General features: G+C 39.7%; 1 protein-coding gene across 2 annotated transcripts in view; it reads left to right on the top strand.

The window, feature by feature from the left end:
• Window positions 1-12,291, top strand: part of RUNX2 (RUNX family transcription factor 2) — a 292,530-nt gene extending 280,239 nt beyond the window's left edge. For both annotated transcript variants that reach the window (XM_089686062.1, XM_089686063.1), the window contains one exon: window positions 796-12,291. In XM_089686062.1, coding sequence (XP_089542188.1) covers window positions 796-1,271 — 476 coding nt within the window. In that variant the 3' untranslated portion in view covers window positions 1,272-12,291. The remainder of the gene's footprint in view (window positions 1-795) is intronic.
• Window positions 12,292-16,175: the final 3,884 nt, after the last annotated feature.

Genomic DNA, 16,175 nt, shown 5'->3' on the forward strand with positions numbered 1-16,175 from the left:
TGAATCATGCTTTTCTGGGTTTTTTGCCTTCCTCTGGATCAACTGTGGGTATAGGATTATAGCTTTTTTTTTTTTTAATGGTTGAACTGGATGGACTTTTGTCCTTTTTCAGCCAGACTATGTAACTATGTAATGTGGTCTGACTATCATGCAACTTGAGGGCCATAGACTTCCATGGTAACCCTCAAAAGTTGCATGAAAGTTGTACTGGAATGTTTTACATGCAACAGTGGCGCAAGAGTGGGGCCAACTTTGCTGAGGGAAAAGTCACATCCAAGTCGCATCCATCCAAAGTTGCGTCATAAGTTGCACTCCAAAGTCATGCCAAAGACTAAATACAGGCACATTTCACAGGGTTATATTCAAGTTTTTATTGTTGTCCCTAGTCTCCCGGGGAGATTTTTCTCCATTTCCTGTCTCTGTGACAGCAGAACAAGAAATAATGGAGTGGTTGTCACTTGGAAAAAAGAAGGAAGAGTAATAATAAATCGAGAGAGTTTCCGACTTTGCCTATTTGTTATTGTTGTTGTGATACAGTCTGGGTCCCCACTGCAGAAATTTACCCTTTCTTCTTCACCTGACAGAAAGCAAGAAGAAATGTTCCCAGTGGGGACACAAACTGCAAATAAAAAACTTGACAGAGGTTCTTTTCCTTGGACACTCTGCCACTTTGGTTGGATTTATGCTTTAATGCAAAATGCCATATTTTCCAATTGTTCCAACATATTAGTAAAGAGTGCTGTATGGTTACTGAAATGAAATAATAAATAATTATTTGTTTTTTGTTTTTTTAAGGTGCCTCAGAGCTGGGTCCATTTTCAGATCCCAGGCAGTTTACAAGCATTTCTTCATTAACGGAGAGTCGCTTCTCTAACCCACGAATGCACTACCCTGCCACATTTACTTACACTCCGCCAGTCACCTCAGGGATGTCGTTGGGTATGTCTGCAACCACTCATTATCATACTTACTTACCACCTCCTTATCCCGGCTCCTCCCAGAACCAAAGTGGACCCTTTCAAACCAGCAGCACTCCTTATCTCTACTATGGTACATCATCTGGATCCTATCAGTTCCCTATGGTCCCAGGGGGTGACCGCTCTCCGTCTCGGATGCTTCCTCCATGCACCACTGCCAATGGCAGCACATTGCTAAACCCTAATCTGGGCAACCAGAATGACGGTGTTGACGCAGATGGCAGCCACAGCAGCTCCCCCACTGTGTTAAATTCTAGTGGTCGTATGGATGAGTCAGTTTGGAGGCCTTATTGATCATATGCTCCTTCCTGTGGCCTTAGACTATTTCAAACATTACTTTTACGAAAATCAATACGTGCCTTAATCCTTTTATATACGAATTCATATTTTGAGTGTGACTCAGAAAGACCTTGAAAATCTCAAGCAATACAACTTACCAATCAACAATCGTGCCATTTTGTTATAAAAAAAAAAAAAAAAAAGGGCTAGAAGCCACATTGCCTTAAACTATTTCTTTTTATTAATATTTATATTGAACTGAAGCATTCCAAAGAAATTATAGTTTTTATGAGTACGAAAATAAACATCGTCAGATGTGACTTTTTGTGGGAGAAAAAAAAAGGAGAAAATTTTAGGAATTTAAATGAACATGCTTTATGCAATACCAAAAATGCTGAAACCTGCCTTACGTACCGAAAAAAAAAGGGAATTTTTCAAGTGATACAGAAAGCTGCACAAAATGTACGTCTTATGAAATTTTTTTGTTTTATATCATTTCTGGATGATGGTACAGACTTTGAACATTGCAAAATGCACTTATCTCTTATCTCAATTTTATTTTAATGCCTTAAAACAAAGCAAACAAAAAACATATACAATATGAATAAAAACATTGCCTATGTAAACGAAACAAAACACAAAAAAAAAAAAACAGAAGCAGCAATATTAGCTCAAAACATATGAATTTTTAATGTTTATTTTTAAATTATCTGTATGTATAAACTTTGTTTTTTGTTTATTTTTTTTTGTTTTTTTTTTTACTAATTTTGACATCTTCGCATTTTTAATTTATGATTATTTAATAATATTTGGACCCTTCAAGTGTTTGTTATGTTAAAATATTCTGATAGGTCCCTAAATATGTATTGTCATTTATTTCACAGATTTTTTGAAAGGTTCACAAGCTGATAGTACATGCAAGTGTATAAGCAAAGACTGATGGTTGTGTGTCTGTGCTCAGTGAAGCCACAGGTTTTGTGGACTAAACCCCAGTATATCAAATAAAGACTTTTGGGTACCCAGTGAAGTCACTGGTAGCTAAGGAATTTTGTAATATCATGATTATTGGGTTGAGTTCACAAAATGGCCATTCTCAGGGGACAAGGAAACTTTACAGGGGCTTTCTGCTATTTTTTGTTACTTACCTTCAGCTGGAAGGGCTAACATTTTTGTAGAAAACCATGTCTGCTAGCTTCCTCCATAAGGATGAAAAGCTGGGCAGATCCAGACTGCATTCTGTAATTGGATCCTGCTAAGACCTACCTCGAAGAGGTGTGGGGCGTACCAAAGTAAGCACTGGGTCCAAACAGAGACCTTCATTTTCTTCAATGTAGAATTTGGAGTGTGGTGGGGGGGGGGGAGGGTTCTGGTAGGAAATTAACCTGAGAGAGATAAACAGTACTCACCCTCATGGCCCTTGCTTGCTGCAAGTCTTCTTGTGTTTCTCATTTGGGCCCAATATCCATTTACTGCAAGTTCCAGTGAAAGGTTTCATGGGGTGGAAGCTTACCAGAGGCTGATCATCCCAAGATTAATGAGCTTTGGGACTTGCAGGAAGCATATCTGTACTATTTAACACTTCTACTCACTTACCCTGAACCCTGTGGTCCTCCATATTTTATGGAAACAAGAAGTCTTAGTACTTGGGAGGTATGCAATTTGGAGGCCTTCAAGGGGGCATAGCTTGTACAAAATGGAACCCTGTGGTCCTCCATATTTTATGGAAACAAGAAGTCTTAGTACTTGGGAGGTATGCAATTTGGAGGCCTTCAAGGGGGCATAGCTTGTACAAAATGGAACCCTGTGGTCCTCCATATTTTATGGAAACAAGAAGTCTTAGTACTTGGGAGGTATGCAATTTGGAGGCCTTCAAGGGGGCATAGCTTGTACAAAATGGAAGTGGTTCAACCAGATATTTTCTGGTTGATGAGTTGGACTGGGCAAATGTTCTGCAAGTTAGCTGTGGGTCTTACAGATGTCCATATTTTGAAACAGAAGGCACAGCAGTGAAAAATATCAGTGTAACATCTCTCAGTGGTGTGTTTCATTAATCCTTTTTTTTTTTTTTTAAAGAAAACCCCTTTAATAGCCCTTTAGGAATTGCAACTTGCAATTCTGTCTCTTTAGGGGTTATTTACTAAAAGTGCACGGTGCAAAACCTGTTGCAGCTCTCCATAGAAACCAATCAGCTTCCAGGTTTTATTGTTAAAGCTTAATTGAGCAAGCTGAAGTTAGAAGCTGATTGGCTGCACCAAATTCTGAGTGCTCCGGTTTTAGTAAATGTCCCCCTTTGTGTCTTCATTGAGCATACAGATGTAAAATGTACTATTCTGGGAATCTACGTACAACGTGCTGGAATGTCATCTAATGACAGGGTACATTTAAATATTTTGGCCTGAGCTAAAAAAAAAAAAATAAAAAATGCAAACATTATGTAGCAACATACAGATCAATTCACTCAAAAGTGTTTGAACTCATTTAAAGCTTTAAGCACTATTGTCGTTGTTATATGTAAAAGTATGCACTGCCTCTGTTATGTTCTTGCACTTCTCTGTTCCAAAGATTTGGCTTGTTTCTTGTCCTGAAAATCGATTCATGTATTTAGTTATGAATAAACGGTACACGCACTTACTGATCATGGGTTCACGTAGATGCTGTAAAATGTCACATTTTATGGTCATTCAAAAATATCTGTTTGACTACAAGTGTTACCTCAATAGAGGTAAGGTATGTACACAGGTACCGGTACTGGTTGCACTGCCATAATAAACATTTTGTGTGCTCAGGTTCGGTTTTAGGAACAAGCTGCTGCCTAAGGCACAATTCTGCATGGGGCTCCATTTTGAACCGTGAATATATGGTATCAGTCTCAACCTTAGCTGCACTTATTGAACCATGTTTTGTTTGCAAACATGTATTAAAGCATCATTTACCTTCTTGTTGCCTTGTTCTGGATCATGCCTTTTGAAACAAGGGGCACACTTTTGACTATTATAGGCTGAGCGTAGCAATATTCTCATCACAGGTGTCAAGCAGTGAGTCCACCACACTGTGCTATGGTACAACTTGTTAACCCTTTGAGGACCGTAAGATTTTGGAACGCCAAAAGAATCAATTTTTTTGTTTTTAAAGTTCGTACACTTCAGTTGCTGTAACTAAGCCATTTCATGAAATAATTGGCAAAAAGCTAGATCCATTTGTTGTTTGTTGATAAGAACTAATATTTTGACTCAAACCAAAAAAAAAAAAAAGAGTTTTAAGTTCTTAATCAGATGATCCACGCAATTAAAAACATGGGACAAATACGTCCCTTGGTCCTCAAAGGGTTAAGGGTCTTGGGTGATCCAAGCACCAGGCCTTCCCAATGATTCAAGTCTCCTTCTTGGAAGCACTTTGGTGTTCTGGAAACACTAATTGCTGAACTATGTGGATATGTAAGGCCACGTTTCTTCATCACCACCTAAAGTAGGCTTCTTGCTCTCTCTTACAAGGACAGATAGGGAAGTTTCAGAGTACAGAACAACATGATGGAATAAAACTTCTTCCAACAGCAACGAGTGTTGCAGGTTAGTTCTTAGGAGAAAAGTACATTAAATTCTGATTAGGGTAAATCGAGGGTCATTTTTAGCTCAATTAAAAATACGTTCTTAAAATCTTTAGCAGTTTACTGATTAATTCTATATGTTGTGGTTAAAGTGAACCTATAAAGAAATATGGAAGCTGTCATTGCTGACTTTCTTGCAAGCTTGGGACTGTCATCCTGATGCTGGCTCCATTACCTGGGGTGCTCAACCTTTAGCGAGGGCCACTTAAAGTGTTACTAAACCCACAACAGTAAAAATCAGTCTCTATATGCACTAAAGCATGCTTGTTATGCTCACTGTGGAACTTAAGGTGTTAATCCTCTGCATTGTGTAAAAAGGATGTTTGATCCTGTCTTCTCTGATCCTCCCCTTCTGTCCCTAATCCATATGCTGATAGAACAGAGCCTTGGGGGTAAGCTGCACATGCTTAATTTGGTGTGTATTGCTAGAGTTTTTTTTTTCCCTTGGGAGAGTGCATGTGATCAGCACAGGGCCAATCAGCACTGTCCAGAGGGTCAGAGGTAATGCAGTGTCATAGGGCAATCACAGGAGATGAAAACTCCTCCTACAGGCTTTAACCAGTGCTCTGCTGGACACTGGTAGAAGTCACAGGACTTCTATATGCTGCTGATGAGAAAAGGTATTTAGCAGTTTATATTTATTAAAATAATTGCATTTCCATGTTGTGTGTACTGTGGGAGACCAGATATACTGAATGCAGGGTCCTGGGTTTAGTAACACTTTAAGTAATTTGATAACTGGTCACAGGTCACAATGAAATGAAATGATTCAGAATTTCAAATTTTTAGTTTTGAATTTTCTCGTGCAGCTGAGATGGAGAGGAGGAGAAGTTGTATTTCAGCATTTGCAGGAGGAAAATGGGTAGGATTGGTTCCTGTACATGCCGCCCCTCCTGTCCAGGTGTAAAACAGAATGTGACAGAGAGGCTGCATGGACCCCCTGGGGCATTGGGCGGGGTCGCCATTGCACCCCCAGTGGTTGGGGGTGTGTGGTAAAAACATGTCTCAGCTATGTTGTTTTACGTTCCCCCGAACTACAAACGTAAACAATCTCTTACTGTTCTGAGCCCCCTATATAAGGCTGCTTTCGCAATGATGCGCAGTGCACCTGTGGGCTAGGTGTGCTTTGCCATAGACTTCTATTATATCGTGCGGGTGTGGAGCACTTTCTTAAAGCGCACCAAACCCCCAGAATATAATAGAAGTGTGCTTTCCTGGTATGAGATGGAGAGCCACATCAGAGAGCTCCGAGGGCCACATGTGGCCCCTGGGTCACAGGTTCAGAACCCCTGACCTAGGGAGTCATTGAACTGGAGCCACCATGGTGAATTTGTTTTACAGTTTTGAGCCTTTACTGGCTTCATGCTTGTTCCAATTAAGTGACTCTTAAGGAGTGCAGTCCAATTAAGGATGACAGCCCATAGGATATTCTTATTACATCTTACACCCCTTTTCCCAGCTGCTGTGTTTGTGCTTCTTCAGGCCGCACTGTCAAGTTGAGGTCCTGATCTGTGTACAAGAGCCACTGACAAAAGCTTCTTCTTCAGTCACCACAATGAGAGTTTACTGCAGTAATCATTGATGAATACAGTGTAATCATGTTGTGGTAGCTGTCACCTGCAACAGATAAGTGTGTATATATATATATATATATATATATATATATATAATTTCTATATATTCGATATATTAGCGAATCAGACAGATTCAAATTGGAAGGATTCAATATTTTCGGACGCTATTCCAACCCACTAAAGGAAATGGCATAAGCCGATATTCCACTTGTTATCCGAATCCGAATTACTGAACAAAATCAGAAATTTCATTAATTTCCCCATGGGCCACAACTACTATCACGTCATGTGACATCATCCGAATTAAATCAACGGAAGCGTTAATTTCGTTATAACTTATTTTGGATTTGTTGACATTTGTTACTTTGTCCATTCAGAGATTTGTATACAGTCGAATCTCCAAAAATGAAATTTTTAGTCCAAAAAAACAAATCAAAATGAATCGTCTAATAATTAACAGAACAGAATTATGTACAAGTTGTAGTTTATAGCTATAGTAAGTTTGTACATTTTATCCTTTTGGCTTTAGAATGTACATAAAACAAAATGACTATTGGGAAGGCAGCTCTACCAATGTTTTAAAAAAGCAAAACAAAAAAAAACAAATAAATAAAAAAGTTAATCACTTTGGTATAATAGGTAATAACAAAATAATTTCCAGATCAATAGACTTCAATCTGAAATTTGAAAATGAATTTGGTCCATGTGACAACTGAATTGGTTAAAAAGAAACAGCCAGCTTTGGAAGCTCCCATATTTCTGACACGTTCACTTGAAATCAACTGCCGCAACAATTCTGCAGAAAGTAAGCAGAAGTAAAATGATTCGTGTGAAAGTGACCTCCACTGTGTTTACTTGACAAGTGAAAATATGGTACTTTCCAGATTCAAACAGGTACCTTCATTTATTAAATATATATTTAACGTATTATGCATACATTGTTGATATTTATCATTGCTCTTCACACATTTTTTAAATTATGTTTTTGGCTCTTAAAGTGAAACTAAAGCTTTTTTTGCCTTAATGTATTTTTTGCATTAAGGTACAAAAAGTTTTCTATTTCTCTGCCGCTCCCTCTCTTCCCTGTGTGAAGGAGAAGAGAGGGGAGAATAGATCCAGCGCTGTGCGCGGCTGCATCTCTTCTCCCCGCTCTTCATCTTCACACAGCACTCGAGCCATTGGCTCCTGCTGCTGTCATTCAAATGCAGTGAGGAGGAAGAGGGGGTGGGGCTAACTCCCACTGTAAGCACGGCTCCATAGACACATAGCTCGGGAGCGTGCAGACACCATGTGCCTTCATGGCAAGCGGCTTGCTATGGAGTCACATGAAGAAGAGGAGGAGCCAAGATTGCCGGCAGGGGACCCGAGAAGAGGAGGATCGAGGCTCCCCCCGTGCAATACCACTGCACAGAGCAGGTGAGAATAACATGTTTGTTATCATAATTAAATTTTTTTTTTCTAGTTTAGTAACACTTTAAAGGTCAAATTCACCCAGAAATGATATATCAGTATTGGGTAGATGTCAGCAGGCTGAACCAGCAGATAGTTTCTTATAGCTCTCAAGAAGTCTAGAGAAAAAGCCAAAGAGATCATGCCACTTGGATACACAGTTCTTCTAACCCAACACAGGGGTTATTGCTTTAGCCCTGGAGGTTGTCGTGCTCCTCCTACTGTAGGAATAAATGGATAATTACAGCAGATGAAAGTAACAACATGTTAAAGAGCACGATGCAAAGGGGATATAGGACAACAATGTTGTTATCCTCAGTGGTGAGAGTTTTTTTGTAGGTAAAATCACCTTGTCAGTCTTTAGTGGAAGCCTTTAAGTGATCATATAGACTAGTCATTTGGGGGAACCTAGCTTTCATTGATCAGTTATAGTGATAGCTACAAACTAAACAAATCAATTAAAACTCATTACTTTCCTACATCATCATTTTTGGTGTCCTATAATGTTTATGTAAGGGGTGACTTTGACCAAAATAAAAAGTGACCTCCAATAGAGAATGGACACGAAGAAAATCCTACTATCAGAACCCCTCTATTTCTAGTGAAGGTTTGAGTACATCTTCGTGTTAAGGGTTGTCACTTCATATTAGTGACATATAAGGAGAATTTCTTCGATGGCTGCTGGCAGCATTAGCACATTTGCATATGTACTCAAAAGATGTTAGGCCGATTTATAAACAGTCTTGCATGGCAAGTTCAAAAAATATATTTTGATCATTAGTGGTGGCCCTAATTTATCACAAGTACCCAATACTAAATAAACAAGTGCTTCCAATTAACTTCCAACCAATTTAAACTCTACCTGACCACTAAAGGATAATCCCAACACCCATCCTAAACAATAAACAGTCCTTAACACAGTCCCTAAAAATAACTGCTAACCTGAACCCACCTAAACCTAGCTCTTATCACAACCCTTAAACCTAACAATTATCCTGCACCTAACCCAAACCTAGATCTTTAACTGGAACCTAATCTAAGCATTAACCCGAATCTAACCTAATCTAAATCTTAAATGTAACCCAATCCTGAACCCTAAAACTGAAACCTAAAGATTATCTTCTGGTCAATCATTTTTTTCTCACTCTTCCTGAGAATTTAGTGTCTTTTTCATAATTTAATATAGCAGGTGCATAGTTTTTGAAAATTTTGCACATTATAAATTGAAATGCACACTTTTTGCACAGGCTGTCCCTGCATGATCCTTTGTGAATCTCCCTTTTTGATTCTTAGAATATTTAATATATGCAAAGGCTCCACAAGGTAGACTGTTGGGGCCTGAACCATTGTTTGAGAGAATTTTTTGTAGGTTTCTTTGAATCTGTGCGATTGCTCAGGTACTTCATAATGACAACCTTAGTAGCTGGATACCTATATTGGTGGTTTTTCCTGAGATCTATTTCTCAGCAGTGTTCTGTAGAAACCCATGTGCTCACTGTGGAGGGATTAGTAAGGCTTGTTTTGGGTTTTTCTGTGTGTTCTGTGCTCATAATCCACCCTTTGGTCCTTTATAGCCCAAACAGGCAGTGCTTGTTGTACTGGTATTGATCTCTGTTTGCTACAATATTTACATAGCCTGAATATAGATTACTGTATAAGCTGCCTGTAGGTGTTGTCAGGAAGAAAGGTATGTGGTATGGTGCTTCCCTGGGCCTGTTTCAGTGGAGTAGGATCTCTGTAGGTACTGCATTGGGGTAGAGTATGGTCACTGCTGGGGGTAAGGTATCCATGGTACTGCAGTTTGGTAGGGTCTCAATGATCACATAGGGTAGGGTTTCTAAAGACACTGCGGGGAGTAGGGTCATTATGGCCACTACAGGGGGAGGGGTAGGATCTCTATGGCCAGTGCAAGGGGGTAGGGTCTCTATGGCCACTGCAGGGGGATAGGGTCTCAATTATAACTGCAATAGGGTAAGGTTTCCATAAGACCTGCAGGCATGTAGGGTCTGATTGGGGTAGAGTATGGTCACTGCTGGGGGTAAGGTATCCATGGTACTGCAGTTTGGTAGGGTCCCAATGATCACATAGGGTAGGGTTTCTAAAGACACTGTGGGGAGTAGGGTCACTATGGCCACTACAGGGGGGGGGGTAGGATCTCTATGGCCAGTGCAAGGGGGTAGGGTCTCTATGGCCACTGCAGGGGGATAGGGTCTCAATTATAACTGCAATAGGGTAAGGTTTCCATAAGACCTGCAGGCATGTAGGGTCTGGTTGGCCACTACAGGCTGTTGAGGTTTTTTATGGGACCTCCAGTGGGATAAATGAAGCAATGGAGTAGGGTTTCTGAAGTCACTGCTGCTGGGTAGGGCCTCTATGGGAACTGCAGCTCTGTAATCACGTCCTTGGTTGGGTACTGCGTGAGCTATGGCTGTGTCTCTGGCAGTAGTTTCATGGTGTGTCATTGGCTAGTTTTGCAATGTAAATGAGTGTCTCTTTCATCTTTAGGTGACATAATTATAAAGGAAACCTAACTGCTTCGGTCTTATGCAGCCAATGTGATTAGCAGTGTAGGGGTTGCTTCCGTCATGTCACAGAGACATCACTAAACCAGAACAACAAAAATTGGCCTTATATTTGAAAACATCTGAAAGAAGGACTGTCTATGTTACTTGACAACAAAACTGTCTTTGTGTTCCTGCCATCCACCTATTAGCTTTTCCATTTGGTTATAAATTTATAGAAGCAAGCTTACCTAATGGTTTCTAAATCATCATACAAATACTGTGGCTTTTCTCTCAGATATTGAACCTCATCCATCCACCCATGTGAAAGTTTATAGCAGCCCAAATTATTTTGTTCTTCCTTTCTTCAATTGTCACATTCAAGGCAGGTTTAAACTTGATTTGGTAATGTGGAGAAATACAGACAGTCCTTGTTTCAGATTGTTTTCAATGAATATTGTAACATAATATGGCAGCTACTGCTGGCACCTTACAAAGCATCTATAAAATATTATAAATGAATAGCTGTGCTCTTAACAACCCATTGAGCTCACAAAATGGATTAGTCCATTATGTCTGCATGACACTTTATAACTCCACCCACTTTTTAATTTTGTTTATTTAGTTATAATAATTGTATTTATTGTTGTTCAACAACTGCATCTGTTCATGTTGCCAAACTAATTTTTACCAAAAACACAAAAATATAATTTTTTTATATTCTGTTTGTGTGCCAGTTCTCAGGAAGCTATGAATAACCATGTCCTTAGTAAGTAGTTAAAGGAAACCTTCCATGGGATGAATATGAAGGTTGCCATTGCTAACCTGAGGATACTTCTATGTACCCGGCTTAAAGTAAACCTGTGGCCAGACTGTTGACATTAAAGTATTTACATATTCTGAACAAGCATTAAATGAGATCCTCACTGATCTCTGCAGCCGCAGGTACTATGGAGTAGTTTACCTTAAAAAACCAGGACAGAGACTGAAGTTGGGTAGCATGCCTAAACAGCTTACAGAACTTGTTTATTTATATTAGAAGGCCGGCAGCCTGTCAAGTTCCTGATAAGCAATGGTTGATTTCAGTGCCTCTATTGTGAATTTGGAGGATTCATTTATCTGTGCCTGCGGCTACAGAGGTCAGTGAGAGGACAATTTACAGCGTGTTTACTGCTTGTTAAGAATATGTCGATTTTCAGTGCTTTCCAAATAACAGACCATGAAGCATTAATGTTGTCAGTGCTTCTCACCTGCACCTTTGTTACAGGACAAATTTACTTAAAATCAGAGGATCATCTTCACAGCACATTTAGAGATAAGTCAGTAGTGGAAGCCTGCTTACTTCACTCATTAGAAATTTCTCCAGCAACGTAATGATTGCCTAAGCTAGTAAATCATGCAATATTAAGCACTGACCTATCACCAAGATGTCTTTTCTCTTTGAATTTTTATAATTTGTGCCAGCACTCTCATATTTGATCTATGCAGAATTTTGAAATGTACCAAAGTTTCTTGTTTACAAAATTATATTATCTCTAATGTCGAAACCAAGGCAAAAAAGACAATAAAGAAGCAACTACTTTTAAATAGTTACAGAGGTACTATTATATTTTTTGGGAAAAATTGTACCAAAACATTTTTTAAATACAAAATGTTCATGCATTGCCTTGTAAATAACGGCTTCTATTACTATATTTCTGCTTTTCATGCACAGGTTTTCTTATTTTTGCTTTGTACCACAGTGTCTGTGGAAATGTTTACCATAATTTGAAAGGGACTTTTTTTTGTATTTTATTTTGCGTCTGTAAATTTTATTTTTTGCTCTGCACCTGATTATTATTTTTATTGTTATTATTGTAATGTGGATGTTTGAAGTTTATTTCCAATAAATTTCCTTTTGATAAGTTTTTCTGAGTCATTTTTATTCTTCTGTCTGTTCTATTAATCAGATAGCTTTCCAGAAAAGGCAGGTCAAATTTTTTTAAAGGTCAATGCCACTCAAAACTCATTTTTCTGAGGTCAGAAATTTAGAGTATTATTATTATACAGGATTTATAAATAGTCCACTTGTTCCAGCTGTAAGGGGTTCCACTGTTCACAATCTGCCCAACATGTTTCGGGACTGGAGTTGCTTCCTCAGGGGCTTGAAATACATCTAAAGAATAAAGAGACTTACAAAAAGTGACCAAAACTATATACTGTATACAGTTAAGATCTAGATGGTAAAACACTTACTAGAATGTCAGCATATAAATATCATGTAATATGGAAATTTCTCAAGGCAATGGATAGGACACCACCAGGCCACAGGCGGACCTGTTCCCCAGGAGGGATGTGGGTGCACAATTTCAAACAGCTGGGGGAAAAAAAGGCCGTCGTGAGAAAAGCAGTAAAGTTCATAAATAAAAAGATTTGCCCCCATTGTGTAGAGGGCACTCATGGAAGCAGACCAGGGCACAACGTCCTCCAGGCATCCACAACACTGTCAAGCCGGGCAGCACAGTGGCTAAATGGTTAGCACTTCCACCTGGCAGTCGGTCGTTGGTTCGAATTCCACCCACGGCACCACCTGTCTGAAGTTTGCATGTTCTCCCTGTGCCTGTGTGGGGTTCCTCCAAGTACTCCAGTTTCCTTCCACACTCGAAGGACATACAGGTAGGTTAATTGGATCCTGTCTAAATTGGCCCTAGTATGTGTATGTATGAATGTAAGTTTGGGACCTTAGATTGTACACCCTGGAGGGCAAGGGACTGATGTGAATGTACAAGATATATGTAAAGTGCTGCGTAAATTGACGATGCTATACAAGTATGTGAAGTCAATAAATAAATAAGCCATAATAATGTGGAACCCACATTCATGAAAACCTAAAATATCCAAAGAACATCCATGAAGGTACGCTGCAACAGTGTGGCCACATATGAAAAGTTAGCCATCCATGGAATAAATATTAAGGTACCTTATCTAAGTGTATACAATGTGGGGTGGGTCCACTACCTAAACCTCAGCAATATAATTCATCCAATTCAAAGCTATAGAGAAGTAAATCCACGTCCTTGCACTTCAGTAGATGTCCTCCCAATGAGGACAAAGCAATATTGGCTGGAAAACATGCAAGATACTAGAATATTATATTGTAATGTCCTACTGTCTTGTACAGGAACACATATAGATATAAAGCCAGACCATTCACAACAGTTAGTGGGATATATACCTGCTGAGTCAAACTTTGCGGCTCCCTCACTGAAGAAACGAACATTCCTAATTGTATGCCTCACCACGCCAAGAAAGAGCATTCTTGGAAAGAGCATGTGCCAAGTAAGAGCATGCGCCTGGCGATATTGGCTGAGATCAACACAAAGGATGTCATGGCAAAGCGCCGCAAGGGCATGCGCAGGCGTGGTAATGAGGGGACCAGCAGGAATAACTATGTCCATGTTGATTATACTCTAAATTTATACTTTTGGGACGTGACATTTTTCATAGTTTGGTGTGACCACGGTGCTGCCGAGTGTTTGCCAGTTCTTAATATTTTTCTGAGGGATGAGTTACAGGTTTGTTTTATATAGTTCGAAAAAAAGTCACATGCCTAAAAAAAAAAAAAAATTCAGAAGGTAAAAAAAATATTTTTTAGGAATTGATCCATATCCCTACCAGCTGGATGCCAGTAGAATTTCTTATGAAAAATTTTATAAAAAAAACCCTGAGAAGTCAAGGTCCTGTGTACAGCCTGGGCCTAAGGATCCAAGGGACAAGACAGATGATCCCCATAATAGTAATATTCAAACATCATAGTTTTATCTCCATTTTATTCAAGGCTTTTATGATGGAGAGTGGCTTCCCTTTCCTTGTTTGAATATTATGGCTATGGAGAAAACACCGAACCGCTTGCCTGCATCCATTGGTCGGAGGAGTGGGGGCCTGGAGTTTTTGTAGCGTTGGACTATAGTCTTATTCCCTATTATGGGTTTAATGGGGTTTTAAAATCCATGTATATCTTCCATTTATTTCCTAATAGGAATTTTTAAGGTAAGTTGGCATTGCAACTACTTTCCAGGTAGATTATACATTGTTTTTTCAGGACATATTGGGCTTTCTTTTGGTGGTAAATGGTAATGGATATCTCCTGATTCTTTTTTTATTATCAAAATATAACCAAAATATTACCAAAATAGTAAAAAAAAATAGAATCTTTAAAAAATTTAGCTGTATATGCAATATCTTGCTACTACCATAACCTGCCACCTAAGAACAACTCAGAATAAATCCTCCTGCTCCTGACAATGGCAGCGATACCACATATGTGAATGTTAGTTGTTGTTACTACAGGTCAGAAACAATAGTGCGCATTTTGCTTTTTTCTATCCTACCTAAAACATACACTAATTTAAAAAATAAAAACTGCCCAAAATATACTGACACTGACCTTTACTTTGATATTGGACCCTTACCCTTAGTCTCGGTTCACACTACTGCGATCTGAAAGACGCGCAACTTACAGTACGACTTTGCTAGGCAACTTGAGTACTACTTTGATGCAACTTTGATGCAACTTTCATGGAATGCCTGAGTAATCTTCCTGTAATGTCAGATCCAAATCAAATCAATATAGATGACGGTCCAACTTGGAGGCGATTTTCATTGAAGTCTATGGGCAAAAGTCAGATAGAAGTCGCCTTGAAGTAGTACAGGAACTTTTTCTAAAGTTGGATCGACTTCAGTAGTGCCAATTATGACAGCTCTCATAGACTAACAAGGGATTTCACATGTCATACAAATTGGGGTCTCACAAGCCGGATCCAAAATCGTGGCAGTGTGAACCTAGCCTAACACTAACCCTGGCACTGACCTAGCATTCGACATACTTTTCAAACACACACAAAAAGCAAGAAAGCATCACCTATTAACATGAGTTTTTAGCAAGTAAACTTACTTTTTTGCATTTGCATGTAGTGGATGACAGCAACACGTGTTTTTAATGGAATTGTTCACCTATACCAAAAAGCTAAGTTACATAGTGCCTTTGCTATAGTTTAAGGCCATTTAAGTACTTCCCGACACCTGGCCAAAAAACTCCAAGAAATGGCATCATCTCATCCTGCCTTGTTGCTAGGAGGTTGCTAAGACACTCCCAGCTGATTCAAACCCCCTCGCATGTGCGCTCTCTCTCCACTGTGGCAGTAGAGTTGAGTGATGCTGCAACAGAGGGGGTAGTAAACTGTGCATGTGCGGGGGTTTGAGAGCTCACTCCTGTGATAGTAGGGGTGAGTAATAAGGGCTGGGAGTGTCTTAGCAATGTCCTAGCAACAAGGCAGGATGGGATACCATCTCTGGGAGTTTTTTAGCCAGGCTGTGGGAGGTATGTAAATGGCCTACACCTATAGCAAGGGCATTATTTAACTTCAGTCAAAGCTGCACAGTTAGTTTGTATCTCCAGGCGCCTTATACCTGCACAGGCAGTTTGTATCTCCAGGCGCTTCTTACCTGCACAGGCAGTTTGTATCTCCAGGCGCCTCTTACCTGCACAGGCAGTTTGTATCTCCAGGCGCTTCTTACCTGCACAGGCAGTTTGTATCTCTAGGCGCCTCTTACCTGCACAGGCAGTTTGTATCTCCAGGCGCCTCTTACCTGCACAGGCAGTTTGTATCTCCAGGCGCCTCTTACCTGCACAGGCAGTTTGAATCTCCAGGCGCCTCTTACCTGCACAGGCAGTTTGTATCTCCAGGCGCCTCTTACCTGCACAGGCAGTTTGTATCTCCAGGCGCCTCTTACCTGCACAGGCAGTTTGTAT

This window comes from Staurois parvus, unplaced genomic scaffold, assembly GCF_062004578.1.
Source record: "Staurois parvus isolate SC_StPar_1 unplaced genomic scaffold, SC_StPar_1.0 ptg000390l, whole genome shotgun sequence".
NCBI lineage: Eukaryota > Metazoa > Chordata > Amphibia > Anura > Ranidae > Staurois > Staurois parvus.